A 15,633-nucleotide genomic window follows, 5' to 3' on the forward strand; every position below is an offset into this window, starting at 1 on the left:
CCGGGGACTGCTGATGAGATGGGGATCCCAACCTGAGCGAGGAGTTTTACGGGATCAGCTGCCATCGGAGCTGTAGCAGGACGTCGTTCGTCTTGAGGCGTTTAGCTTTGTTTGAGGGTACCTGTAAATGTGTTACGTGTCCCGTTTCGTGATGCGAGGGTGCTCATGTGTTGCTGGTATACATGATGGGCTTCTGTGGTTTTCGTCCATCAGGCTAGTCTCGTGGGATGTCGTCGACCACGTGATGTTGATGAGTTCCGTTCCTCGTGCTATCCTTCCATGCACGTGTCAAGCACCTGTCGAGTGGCTTATGTTGAGTTGATTTACCTGTTAGGCACTTTGATCACGTCGGGGTCACCAATTGTAGGAATGTTCGTCGGGTCGGTCAGTCGGCCGAAATGTGTGGCTGCCGCGGCGATTATTTGTCAGAACACTCACTACTATTTTTGGGAGGAATTTGCACGGAAACTAAAAAACACTGGTTGAATCAAAGTTGTTTATTTTAACTTACGATTGATACATGTGGTCGATGGGAGGATTGACAGGATATTAGGTTAAGTAGAGGAAGTACGGTAGCGCTGTGGAAGTGGTACTGTTACACGGGGACGGTGATAAGAAAAGAGAGCGAGACGTCGTCGTGATGGCCTTTTATACTCCAGAACTGCATGGTACCAATCCACTGGCGTTGCCAACCTTTGTAGTTGTTGATGGTGAATTGGTGGTGGCCTAAAGGGTCGTGGCGGTCGCCACAGTTTATATAAGGAAATTATCTTGATGCTTGATGTATATGCATATGGGCATATGTGCATATGTTGCCACTGTATTCATTTTTTGGTTGGTGATCAGCAAGAGAATATTGAACACTGCTTTGTGGAATTCGTGATTATATTGGATATAGTTCAGTGTGTTCATCATCTCGTTTTACAGAAAACTGTCTATCCGTAAAGTTAAATTAAGGGTAAGATTTCATTAGCAGAAAGTGCGAATAAGGGAGAAATTTTTAATTTTGAATTAAAGCCCTATGTGCCCTACTTTAATTAAAACCTAAGATATAGCTAAAAAGGAGGTCAAGCAATAAGTTTATAATTATTTAATTAATTTATTTTTTTTATTAATTTAATTAGTTTTACAGTCTATGTTTATATTTTCCTACTAATCTGTGGCTAATCCATTTGGGTTTAAATAAAATGTGCAGTGTCGATAATTCAATAAACAATGATAAAAGATGTGACTGTTGAAATAAAATTGATTTGTTTTTAAAACGTTATGTTGCACCCCTTAAATCAATGTATTTATACTAATATTTTACCAATCCTCGGTTCTAATAGCGACAGTCAACTCAAAATGGTGCACTCGAAGTTGTTCTTTTGATCAATGAGTAGACTGATTCAACAGTAGATTCAACAAACGCTAACGAGTAACGATTTCGGAATTATTTGAGGGACAAAAATGTTAAAACATTGGTTTAAAAAAACAAAAGTTATCTTAACAATTAAACAATATTCCTTGTGGTCAGTTTGGCCTGGCAGAAAAAAATCATACATAAAATTAAATATAATACATAAATATTGCTGAATAGCAATGTATTTTTTAACGTGATAAAAGGAAAGAGGACGTCAGATCGGAGACTTCTCGGTCGATGCGTTATATACAGACGCATTTTTCCGAACGTTATATTTTTGACGACAACAAAAATTGTAAAAAGAAACTTGTCATGCGAAACATTGTCAGATAAAATACCATCAATCACTAGGGTTTCAGTAAAGCCACCTTATGCTTTTTTCTTTCATTAAGACTTTTATTTATTTCGTTAATGTTGGCAATCTGGTCGCATTCCAAGCCGATTTATTTTCATACAATGTACGGGTACTACATTTCGTACATTGTTTATTTCCCAATATCGCCGACAAAATAATATATTCCAGCTAATTAATTCGGTCCGTTGAGGTGGTAGACGCTTGTGCAAATCGTCTGCCAACTTCAATTAAATTTTAGCGGCCGATTATTAACCGGCCGAACGGGGGAAAAAGTCGGACGGCCTTCCAAATAAAACGTTTTGGCGCTGATTTGACCGTTCCGCCTGTACGTGGAAAATTCCCCTATTTTCGTAGCAGATCCCCGATGGATCCGTCAAGCTGAACAAACTCGATGCGATGCGTTTTGGCCCGTATAAATAGATTTCGCATTTTCATAGTACAGTCGTGTGGGAATCGGTACGTGCAAGTAGGCCGCATTTTTTTTTTGACCCGCTCAAAGGGGTAATTAAGGTTACATTTAGTGTTGGGAATTATCGACTGAAATCGACTATCGCCTGTTTAGTAATTGACCACTTTTTACTATCGACTGTTTCAGTCGGTATTTTTGATTCGACTGATTTTACTACTTTTACCAATGCGTGTTTCAGTTGACTATTTTCAGTCGCTATTTTAGGTCCGACAGATTTTGTTACTATTTACTATCGACTGTTTCACTCACGACTTTCGTCTACTTTTAGTTACTATTTTTGGTTCTATTAGTTTCATTCAGACGACTGATTTTTAACGTTCTGGATCTGCCCGTCCTAGCCGCGACCTTGAGAAAAATGTACCAAATTTATGTTTACATAGATTAATATGTAATATATATATATAGTTTTATTAAGATTTTTTTGGTAATTTGCTTATAAATAATAATATATTGTATATTAATATAGCAGCATTTTGGAACGATATATTTCAAGATTGTTAATGCAATAGGGTAAAAAGATTAAAATTGTGAATGATAAATAGTAAAATACGTTTGACTGATTTTATGGCAATAATATATTTCAATTATTCTCTCGATTTTTATTAAAAAATATTTACATTTAATAATAAATAAAGCATTTACTTTATTTAAAAAATTGCATTGCGTGCATTTTTTTTTGACCCGTTCAAAGGGGTAATTAAGGTAAAATTTAGTGTTGGGAATTATCGACTGAAATCGACTATCGACTGTTTAGTAATTGACCACTTTTTACTATCGACTGTTTCAGTCGGTATTTTTGATTCGACTGATTTTACTACATTTACCAATGCGTGTTTCAGTTGACTATTTTCAGTCGCTATTTTCGGTCCGGTTTCGGTTTTGTTACTATTTACTATCGACTGTTTCACTCACGACTTTCGTCTACTTTTAGTTACTATTTTTGGTTCTATTAGTTTAGTTAGATTAATATGTAATATATATATATATATATATATATATATATATATATATATATATATATATATATATATATATATAAAACTATATATATATATAGTTTTATTAAGATTTTTTTTGGTAGTTTGCTTATAAATAATAACGATATTTTTCAAGATTGTTAATGCAATAGGGTAAAAAGATTAAAATTGTGAATGATAGATAGTAAAATACTTTTGACTGTTTTTATGGCAATAATATATTTCAATTACTCTCTAGATTTTTATTAAAAAATATTTCCGTTCAATTACTTTATTTAAAAAAGATTTAGTAGTTATTGTGCGATCATTTTTAATTATGTCATGAATTAGTTTTTTTTTCTATGATTAGGTGTATGTTTAATTTGTATTTAGTGCTTAGGGTTATCTTTAGTTTTTATGTTTTGTTTAAGTTCTATTGCATTGTCTATATTTATTATAATATATTATTTGAAAATAGAAATTAGCATATTATACGATAAAACATTTGTGGGGTATTATTCCATTTCATTGAAAAATTCAATTTGATTTTACAGATCCACAGTAAAATCAAATATAAAATAAATCTACTTCGTTTAAAATGAAATTATTAATTGCATGCTAATAGTATTCAGTAATTATTTTATTTGTTTTCTTTTTTAAAGTTAGGACGTGAAGAAATATGTACACCTCCGTCTCGTTTATACTACCGTTGGAAAATATAAACACGTATAAAATTAACTGCCTAACCAATTATCTCCGCCCTTTCCTCTCTCACAATGTGTACTAGAAAGAGTTCGTACATCTTCGTTTGACACCACGAATTGAACAAAACACCAGAACCGTGTATTTGACTCAAAATAGTAATAACTATTTTCAGTCGCTAGTTTTTTCACTATCGACTGTTTCGACTGTTTTGCGATTATCGACTTTTTCGACCATTTTCAGTCGATAGTTCCCAATGCTAGTGAAATTAGTTGACATCACGAATTGAACAAAACACAATCGTGCATTTGACTGAAAATAGTACTTACTAATTTGAGTCGCTAATTTTTTAACTATCGACTGTTTTGCGACTATCGACTTTTTCAACTGTTTCAGTCGATAGTTCGTAATGCTAGTTAAATTGGTTCGGATTGATTTGCCTATCCCTACAGACCTTTTCAATCAAATAAATAAAATTAAATTTATTATTTTATATTTATTAGTCTTCATTTATTATATTTTAATTATTATTTTCCATTTATTATTCCCTATTTATTATTTTATTTTTATTATTCTCTATACATTATTCTCTACTTATTTAGTTATTTATCCATTTATCGTTATCAATTTTATTCTGCACTTATTTTACTATTTAGTCATATATTTGTATATTCCCCATAATTCGGTAAATAAGACAGTAAATTAAAAATAATAGTTTTATGGTTGCAACTGTATATATAAATTATAACTATTTTAAAACCCAAAAAATAACGCCAAAGTGGCCAAAGTTACTGAGGTGTAGCTATGATCTATGGATAACTTGAAGCATACGAGGACGAATTAAAATAAACGTTTTGTAAAATAAATTTATTGATCAATGGTGTTAATGGATCAATGGGCGTTGATCTTGACTTTCATGTTCGACACGTTCCCCAAACTATGCTTTCAAACAAGTGAAAATTTCCGATAGTTTTACAAATTCATTGGTTACAAATTTTATGATGATGCCTAGTGCAACAGACGAAGGTACATCGTGCTCAGTCATGACTGTACTGCTGACAACCGAGCACAGTTGCTACCCACACCGGTTTCCCACCTTATCATAAACCAAAGAACACTTGAGCGTCGGAATGATGTGCAAAGTAATAGTAAAATTATGGTTTATATTTGATTCCCTTCATATATAAACGCCACCAAATGCGATTCATGCTTTATCCCATGTGCGCATTGCACGTTCATCAAAGCTAGAGCTGGAGAAGTATTGCTTATTAATTTTTTTTTAGTTTAGCTTAATCCTAGGCCTATTAACCTTAGTGCCAGGATCTCGTTTGCTTCCCTTGATCATTGCACCATTATTGTTAGTGTTAGGATATAAGCTGGTACGTTGTGCGTTATTGCTATCAATTATCGCTATTATCGATTATATGTTGTTTGTTAGCTATATGTTACAATTATGGTTTATTGACAACTTGAAGCATACATAAGCGTAACCAAAGGAGGTTCCTGCCGGCTCTTGGTGACAGCGGATCTAGCGTGTTTGCCGCTGGCTATTCCCTTTTATTGGGTGTCATCTTAGTCAGAGTTAGGAGAAGTGAGTGCACAATTCGAACGGAGTTGCATATTTATTTATCTTTTTTTTAATATAGTGAAGACTTTAGCTATATCGCTCTGCACGTCCATTATTGTTAGTGTTAGGGTATAAGCTGGTACGTTACGCATTATCTTTCCTTCGTACCGTGTGCACATATCATATTGCATCTTAGATTAGTTTATCTTTGTTATCAATTATCGCTACTATCGATAGTATAGTTTGTTGGCTATATGCTGCAACTAATTATAGTTTATTGACAATTTGAAGCATACATAAGCGCAACAAAAGGTGGTTCCTGCCGGTTCTTGGTGACAGTGGATCTAGCGTGTTTGCTACTGGATTTTCCTTTGTACGCATTGCACGTCATCTTAGTCAGAGCTAGGAGAAGTGAGTGCACAATTCAAACAGAGTTGCGTATTTATTTATCTATTTATTTATATAGTGGAGATTTTAGCTTTATCGCACTGCACGTCCATTATTGTTAGTGTTAGGGTATAAACTGTTACGTCGTACGTTACTTTCCCGTCGTACCACATGCATATGTCATACTTCATCCTAGCATAGTTTATTATCGCTACGAACTTTATATCGCCTATTTGTAACTATAATTAAGACAAGTGTTTGGTCAGATCTGATGACAATGACAATGACTCCGATCTAATATTATTTTGAATATTTTGCCCAAATCGTTGTTCTGGTGAAGAAACGCTATTAGCTAGTTGGCAATAGTTCGCTTCACTGTTGGACTGTAAGCAGAACGCCTATCAATTTCGGAGTCCGGAAGATATGTATCTGGTAAAGGCAACAGAGCTCCTAGTAAGTTACACATGTGTCCTTGTGCCTGCAATTGATTAAGAAATTGTTTTTTGTTGTAAGATCAATTTTGGAAACTAGTAATCGCCCGGTGGTGAATATTCGACCACAATTTGTTACGTTAATCACATTTCACTCATAACAGCGTAAAGGGAATCATTTTAAAATAATATCGTTATTAAAAGTTGTTTTCAAAGTATTCTGAATACAAGATCAGAAATGTATTTGTAAATAAAATTACTTAAAATAGTAAACGTCTACATATTCAAACACATTAAAATAACTATCTCAAGAACTAACATTCACTAACATTTTTTAAATGACATTTAATTAAATGTTAATTTCCATTATGTTTCAATAATCAACGAAGTGCTGATAAGTTTAAATTACTACATCACTAAACTTTGCAAAGTATCATAAGAATAAGAACAATCTTTACTTTTATCTTATAAATATAAATATGGAACAATAAATGAAGTTGTTTGAATATATTTATATATTAAAACAACAACGAGCACAATTAGGTAATTTATGTTTTACAATTTAGAAATTTAACTATTTTTGAACTTAACTATTTGATTTTTCAGAACGTAGTTCTATAAAGTAAATAATCAATAAATAATTTAAATTTTTTTTGCCTGCATTTTTAAACGAAATTGCATCGTTTTTAAAACCTCGCTTGGAACTATTAATGGCAATTTTGACGGCAAGTTGTATTGATTTTAGTGAAACTACTTTTGTTACTTCCGAAACAATGGATAAAACAAAATTCGCGTGTTGATTGAATATTGTTGTTTTTTATGAAGTGATGAATTGTCTACGTTAAACAGTGGCTTGATAAGCGCAATAGGGTGCCAGAGAAATCAACAATTTTTTATTCATATTTTGAATCTAAACGCTGATCTATTGGTGATGTAACCATTTAATTTCTGGAGTTTTTCCTCAAAATAGTTTTAGAAAATATTATTATTGTATTAGAAATATAAGTTTGATTATTTTTTAATTTTTAGTGAGTTTCTTATTTATTTTTTGAAGTCGGTTTAATTTTTTTGTAAAAAATATTTTAGTTTTCGCTTTTTAGTGTTAGATATTTACTCAATAAATCACGCAGTTATTTCATTTAATATTACAATTGGTAGGCTAACTAAAGGTGCAGTCCGTATAAGGAAAAATAGGAATACACAAACAATGATTGAAAATAAGCTTCAGCGGGAGCGCTTCAGGCCCCGGGGTCTGCTACCTAACCTAGGTGATTTGACAACTATTCTATCTTAACCACAACAAAAAGTGATTGTCGACGCTGTAATTGTATAACCATTACACCATAGAAACAGTTGGCTACAATATGTACGAGGTATTATTTGCTATGGTTAGTGCTTAAAAAGCAAACTGAATGGCTTTTGCACCGAACTAGTTCAGATTTTTCGTCACATCAGCTCAGCAGTAACATTATACCCAAATATCTGATTATTTTCGATAAAAAATACGTTCGCGTTTCCTCGATTTACCCCCTTTACCCCCCAAGATCCTGATTTGGTTCCAATGGGACCACCTCGGAACTGCACTCTTCCGAATAAAAAATAATTTTTAAAATCGGCCCAGAATTGACAGGAGAAATCGGCGAACATACATTAAAATATATATATATATATATATATATATATATATATATATATATATATATATATATATATATATATATATATATATATATATATATATATATATATACAGCCAAAAATATAACCTTCTCCTTTTTAGAAGTCTGTTAAAAACAATACAGTGAAGTTACTTACATGAAATCTTAAATATATCAGAAAATAACGTGAATAATGTGAAAAATAGAATGCAATGTGAAGTAATGCGAAAAAATCTCTTAGCCACACCGGAAGCTTATTAACTGATATATTTAAGATAGCTAATAACAAGTAACTGCATATTTATGTCAGTTATAAAGTAGATTAAGATAAAGGTAAACTATTATGTTGGATATATACTGTTTTAATGACTCTTAATCAACTAATTGAATAATAATTCTTAAGGAACGATAACAAATTTAATATACCTTACACATTTTACACAATTTTTGTTACTGACTGGGCTATTATAATGCATCTCTGACCCTGTTCGATGAATGAGACGGATTCTGATGTTTTCACGTTACAAGGAAAATGGGAAACGAGTTAGCAGGAAAAGGATATCCGGTAAAGAACTAACGAGGTTGCTTTTGCAACTAACGCCCATCTATTAAACCTAGAAAAATAATCAAGAAAACGCAGCGTGAAGGATACCGCGTTACAGTACAGAAAAAATGGCGAGAGCTTTCTCTTCTGCTTGTTATTAATTATCAACGGTTAAACAAGATGGTTAATATTGTTTTTGCTCTAATAGTAATGAAATATTATTTGGTTTATGTATAAAATATTGCACCGATACATTAAATAATATTAAACAACACTTTTTCTATTAGAATTTAGTTGAATGGTCTCTTTAATGATAAAATTGTTATTCATTACTAATATATTAGTAAAAATGTTACAAATCTGGCGAAAAGCCAATCTTGCAGAATTTCATCAATTAAAAATGCAAATGGCAAATGGCCAGAAAATAACGTGCAAAATGTTAGTATACATGCTGAATATTTAGAAAAATGTTAATCCCAAGATATTTCAGTTCAAGATATTTTGGAATGAAAACATCCGCTAGTCCAAAAGAAAAAGCCGAGTATGTGTCATTTTATATTGTAATAAAAATATGTTAATGAAACACATAGATTGTATATGAATATATGGAAAGGAAAATTCAGACCAAACTATTTTGAGACTTTAAGCACGGTTTTCATCCAATAATTCAAAATTGGTTGATCCTCCAGTTGGACAAAATCGTAAAAGCCAACACTGATAATTTGATATTATATCAACTTATACAACAAAAGGAATTAATGCCTCCTAAAAAAAAATATGTAAATGAAACACATAGATTATATATGAAGATATTTTGAAAGAGAAATTTTTATAATTAGATATTATATCAACTTAATCAACAAAAGTAATTAATGATTCGGAAAAAAATATGTAAATGAAAAACATAGATTTTATCTGAAGACATGGAAAAGAAAATTTAGAGCAAACTATTTTGAGAGTCTAAGCACGATTTTCGTCCAATAATTCGAAATTGGTTGGTCCTCCAGCTGTTTTGCCATCGACGTCAAAATCGTAAAAGCCAAAACTGATATTTGGATATTATATCAAACTTAAACAACAATAATACAAATGGAAAAAGGTTACTTTATGCAGACTAATGTCAAAAACAGTCAATTTAACTGTTGGGTTGATTTGGTTTTTGATAATTGATTTTGGTAATTGATATATCTGATTCAAATATACGCACCTAATAACCATCAAGAGAGACCGCAGTCAATCGAAATATTATTATTATTATTATTATACGATGTTTCGACTCTAATCATAAGGTACAATTATATATAGAATAGACCGAAACTGGCTATTGAATAATAATGTGATTTCTAGGCATCTATACAGATGACGTTCTCATGATGTGTAGCATGAAAGATTTAATTATATAGCATATATCAGAGAGAACTTTAAAAAATGCGATGATGACTAATTTGTAAAAAGAATTCTAGTCCATTTACTACTTCTTAAAAACATATTATTTAAAAGGAAATAAAGCTTTCCATTTTGAGAATCAAATTCCCACCAAAACCATTGCCGATATCGTATGACGTCAGTATACAGTTCGTAAATAATCAAAATGGGGTCGCAAAGTAATTTGCGCAAAAAATCAAAGCGATTGATTTTGCGTATTAATTATAAACGATAGCACTATTAAAAGACCCAGAAATAGTCGCAGATATAGTTCGGACAGAACAAAATGACATTCGCATCCTAGGATTGCTGGAAAAATATCGATATAACGATATATCTATAAAATCGATAAACATATATTTTTATTTTTTGCTGAACTTAGAAGAAGTGTCAAAAACGATATTTTTTCCAATGTCTATATTTTTCAGATCAAAAGCTTTTATTTGATCGTTGGGGTATTAAATATATAATATAATATTTAAACAATGATATATCGATATTTCTTGTCACTTCTGACACCTCTGTAGTATCCGCCACCGAACAGTGACATAATTCTTTGTGATTAGTGTTCAAATCATCATGGATTTCTATATTTTCTGGTTATACAATATTTTATCAAATACATCATCAACCTCGAATTAAATATAAAAATAAGTGTATTTTTGTAAACCTATTGATCGAATTTTATTATAAGAATAAGATATTGATTATATTTCCTTAGCTTTCATACTGGAAGGTATTAAAATAACTACCACATATTAAAGAATGTATTTTTTCGTGCTCTATAGCAGTACTCGTAGTATACTTGTATTGAATTTCGTACTTCATAATATACGATGAACTAATTTGTTGAGGGCATTACCCTACTGCTACATCGTCTGCAGAAAAAATCATAAAATATCATAACTTGAGTAATATTAGATTATAATGTAAAAAAATTAACTGTATCTTAACACATATAAATTTTATTGATTAATCACTAGGGAAGATCAATATTTTGCTTGATCAATACTAGACCATTATTCTATGCGAACTTGAACACGGAAAAATTGTGTCTAAAGCACGATAATCATTTTTAAAAATTCCTGGTACTGATACTGTGCTTTATGAAACTTGTACTTATTCGGTACAAATGTTTTATAGGTGAATATTTCGAGCTAGATAGATATTATATCAACTTAATCAACAAAAGTAATTAATGATTCGGAAGAAAAATATGTAAATGAAAAACATAGATTGTATATGAAGACATGGAAAAGAAAATTTAGAGCAAACTATTTTGAGAGTCTAAGCACGATTTTCGTCCAATAATTCGAAATTGGTTGGTCCTCCAGTTGTTTTGCCATCGACGTCAAGATCGTAAAAGCCAAAACTGATATTTGGATATTATATCAAACTTACACAACAACAATACCAAATGGAAAATGTACCAAATGAAAAAGAACTTATTCGGTACAAATGTTTTATAGGTGAATATTTCGAGCTTAGCGACAAGTTGCGTTTTTGAAGTGCCCAAAAGCTTGAAGATGCGGAGTTGAAAACCCTTCTAAATAGCTCGAAATATGTAAATAAGCGCTGGGCCAATCAGCATCAAATTTAAACAATTGTACTGACTAGTCGAAAGATACTGCCAATTTCACTTCAAATAAAAGAGATTGATTTATGAGTTTGTAATAGAGTCTATTTGGACTTTTGTAGTCAGTAATAAATAAGTAGTAAGTAAGTAATCAATCTGACTAATAATCCAAGAGTGCAAAGACTAAGTCTTCTGTTAATAACCAATAAATACTTAAATGATGACCTCGGAATCCAATGGATCCATGAAGTTATTTAGTAACCCGAAAGCTATCGCACCAACATGGAAGTAATACAAACTACTGGAAAACGTCCGGGAAATTAGAACTACTAACTTTAGGTTAAGTTGATATGTCAAACATATACCGATATATTTAACTTGCGCTCATATTGCTTATAAATTGATCCAAGTTCATATAGAAAGTAGTAATAAATTAACTTATAATTAAGACTGTGTACTAACAAAAGGTGTTATAAAAAAGAATGTTCATCCTGTCATTGTGAAACAAAACCCAGGAATTTACGAATAAATACTTTTGTAAAACGCAAATTAATTTTACTTAATTAACGGGTCAATTGAACAGTCCCTGGCCTAACACATAGATGGTGCTACTAGAATTAAATCCATATGTTTTTTAGTTACCCCTAACCCTCAAAAGATGCGTGTATAAATTTGACAGCTGTCGGATCATTAGTTTGTGAATTATAGCATTTTGAGTGAAGCAACTTATGTTATTGTGAAAAAAATGGATAAAAAGGAATTTCGTGTTGATAAAATACTGTTTTTTAAAGGGAAAAAATATAGTTAAAAAAAACTTGGCATGATGCCGAGTTTATGGATACTGCCCCAGGAAAATCAACCATCAAGGTTTGGTATGCTAAGTTTAAACGTGGTGAAATGAGTACCGAAGACGGTGAACGCAGTGAACGCCCAAAAGAGGTTGTTACCGACGAAAACATTAAAAAATCCACAAAATGATTTTGAATGACCATAAATTGAAATTGGATGAAATAGCAGACACTCTAAAGATCTCAACTGAACGTGTACGTCATATCATTCCCGAATATTTGGGTACGAAAAAGCTCTGTGCAAAGTGGGTGTCACGCGAGCTCACTTTTGACCAAAAACGACGAGTTGATGATTCGGAGCAGTGTTTGAAGATGATCAAGCGTAGTGAACCCGAGTATTTGCATCGATATGTGACAATGGATGAAACATTGGATGGAACAATGGATGGCTCCATCATTTCACTCCGAAGTCTAATCGACAGTCATCCGAGTGGACTGCAAACGATGAACCCGCTCCAAAGCGTGGGAAAACGCAACAGTCGGATGGCAAGGTTAGGACTACCTTGAAAAAGGAAGGACCATCAAGAGCGACTATTACATAGAGTTATTGGACCGTTTGAAAGACGAAATCGCCGAAAACAGCCGCATTTGAAGAAAAAGAAAGTGCTGATTCACCAAGACAATGCACCTTGTTACAAGTCAGTGAAAACGATGGAAAAAATCCATTAATTGGGCTTCTATTATTACGACCATTTCCTTTTCTCAGATTTCAAAAGAATGCTCGCTGGGAATAAATTTTCCTGGAATGAAGAGGTGATCACCGAAACTCAGGCCTATTTTATCGAAGAGTTGGAGGGTCGCTATACTCAGTGCATCACCCTTGAAAGAATTTTGCCAAAAAAAAAATGTGTTTTACTATGGTAGGTCGGGGACTTTTCAATTGACCTGTTACATCACTTTGTGTAAAACAGAACGGGTTATTATAGAGCTGTTATTATTAAAAAATAAAATATTGGTAAGTTCCATAAAAATCAACCAGGTAATTCAAATGCGTTTATTTGTGGTTACGAAATGAAATGAAGATTTTAATATATAAAAATTACCATTTATTGTGTTAATAACTTATTTAGAGATGACGTGGTTATTTATTAGAATGTATGATTAAGTAAATGAGAATGTATGTGAATCAGCTAATTATTATATAGCGTCCGCATATTTAAAAATAAATAGTTATTATTCTTTTAATCATTACTTTAAGTTACTATAGTTTTATTCTATATTCCATTCTATATTCTATATTAATTACGTGTTCTTATAGCAACGTATGTGTATCAATATATAGTAGGTAATACGTACCCAAACAATTGTCAATCGACAGTCCAAAACACAAAAGGGTTAACAATGACCAGAAGGGACTAAAGACGGCATGCATCGCGGTGAGAATGGATGGTGGGGTCTTATTCTGGGCCTTGGCCCGGTCTAGCCCAACGAGTCACATACCAGTTGGGCCTTGTGCCTGATTCCTGAAAACAAACATAAAGTATGTAATTACTGTTGGTCTTACTAATCAAATATGTTTATTATGCTCCATACATTAAAAGTAACATTACAGCAGCCACCATTATTACTATTGGCACTAGAGACCTAGTACGTTCGAAAGAAAAAGTTTGGCCGAAACTTGGCGCAACACATTGAACCATAACTGCGGTACTTCCGCTCTATTTCTTTCCATTCCGAAGTACAGCCAGATTTATAGAAAAATTGCATAACCTAGTATTTATATAATAAAAATTAATTATAAATTGAAAATGGTAAATAAGCAACAGAAAATATGCTTACTGGCATGGTAAACGCAGAAACATCATCGAACATGCCATCAAAATCAAGCTATTGCTTACTAACTTACTAGTACCAAAATAAAGCTAGTATAAAATAGTTTTTTGTTCTCTTACCCATATTGGCCTGTTCTGTTTATATTATTAACACCAGTGATTCACAGAGTGACACTACTAACTTCAGTTTAGACTTAGATGCAAACAATAAAGGACTCACTATACTTAGTATTTATTATAAATTTATTTTCTCGCTGTTACTTACACCCACAGTGACAGTATTATAGCGGCAAAAGTAGCTATCGTATTATATTGTAACTAAGATCATCAGGTAAAGGACCGGTCCTAACACACTATCCTGTGTTAGTTTCGCTCTATTTCTTTCAATTCCGAAGTATAGCTAGATTTATAGAAAAACTACATAATGTATTATTTAAAAAAAAGTAATAATAAATTAAAAATCGTTAAAAATTAAGCAATAGAAAATATCCTTACTGGCATGGTAAACACAGAGTCATTATCGATCATGCCATCAAAATTAAGATAGTGCTTACAACTTACTAATACCAAAATAAAGCTAGTGCTAAATGGTTTTTTGTTTTCCCACCGATATTGGTTTGGAATCCTGCCTTTGGAATCCTTCTGTTTCTATCATTAACACCAGCGATTCACATACTGACACTACTAACTTCACTTTAAACTTGCAAAGGTGCAAACAATAAAGGTCTCACTGTACTGAGTGCTTACTATTAATTTATTAATTCAACTGTTACAATTGCACAACGAACTAATCAAGGCAACGGTTTAGTTTAGGTCTTTCTAATTCAACCTCTCAAATGTGAATGTATCATACAACGCTCTCTGGCTACATCTTAACATGGTGGGCATGCAACCCTACCTTCTAATAATATCATATTTTCCAAGAACTTCCACCCTACCCCATCAACCGATTTACAGCATATTCGTAGTGAATTTGCATAAACGCTGGGAAGTTTTTTCCATGAAATAAATAAGATGCCGGGTGGTAAGGCGGAGATGGTAAATATGGGCAAAAAAGGGTTCGTTATACACTAAATATAAATTTACAACAGGTGACCAATAATGGCGTTGGTCCATTAATAACATCTAGTAAGTTGTAAAAAAATGTAAGTACTAATGAAAACTTGTTTGCCCCATTTCCACATGCTTAGAACAAAATGCTTAATATTAAATAAACAAATTAAACGAATCAGAGCCTCGAAAATATCAGAGAGTAATAAAAAACAGTTCATAACCAAACTCTAGGATGTTAATTTCGTATTTTGAAATGTGGTTTCTTCATTTATGATAATGAGAACATTATTAACATTTTTTTGGTATATCCTTTTATGTTAATGGCTCAATACTACATAGCAATATCTCATGTCGATTTACTTCAACATGTCCTAAAGGTTCATCGACCTTTCCAATGAATTAGTCACTGACCACCTATAAGATTGATATATCCGGAACAAAATGCACCAAACCTACGACGGCACTGCCGTTTACTTTAACGTTCATCG

The 15,633-nt window shown here is 32.3% G+C and overlaps 1 protein-coding gene across 7 annotated transcripts in view; it reads right to left on the reverse strand.

The window, feature by feature from the left end:
• The window catches only part of Fs (Follistatin), a 206,117-nt gene that overhangs the window by 60,929 nt on the left and 129,555 nt on the right, over nt 1-15,633 (reverse strand). For all 7 annotated transcript variants that reach the window (XM_076403584.1, XM_076403582.1, XM_076403588.1 and 4 more), the window contains one exon: nt 13,617-13,783. In XM_076403584.1, the coding sequence (XP_076259699.1) occupies nt 13,617-13,692 (76 nt within the window). In that variant the 5' untranslated portion in view covers nt 13,693-13,783. The remainder of the gene's footprint in view (nt 1-13,616; nt 13,784-15,633) is intronic.

Source organism: Rhynchophorus ferrugineus, unplaced genomic scaffold (assembly GCF_030347505.1).
Source record: "Rhynchophorus ferrugineus isolate W39M unplaced genomic scaffold, kcgeb_rfMv2 rfM4, whole genome shotgun sequence".
NCBI lineage: Eukaryota > Metazoa > Arthropoda > Insecta > Coleoptera > Curculionidae > Rhynchophorus > Rhynchophorus ferrugineus.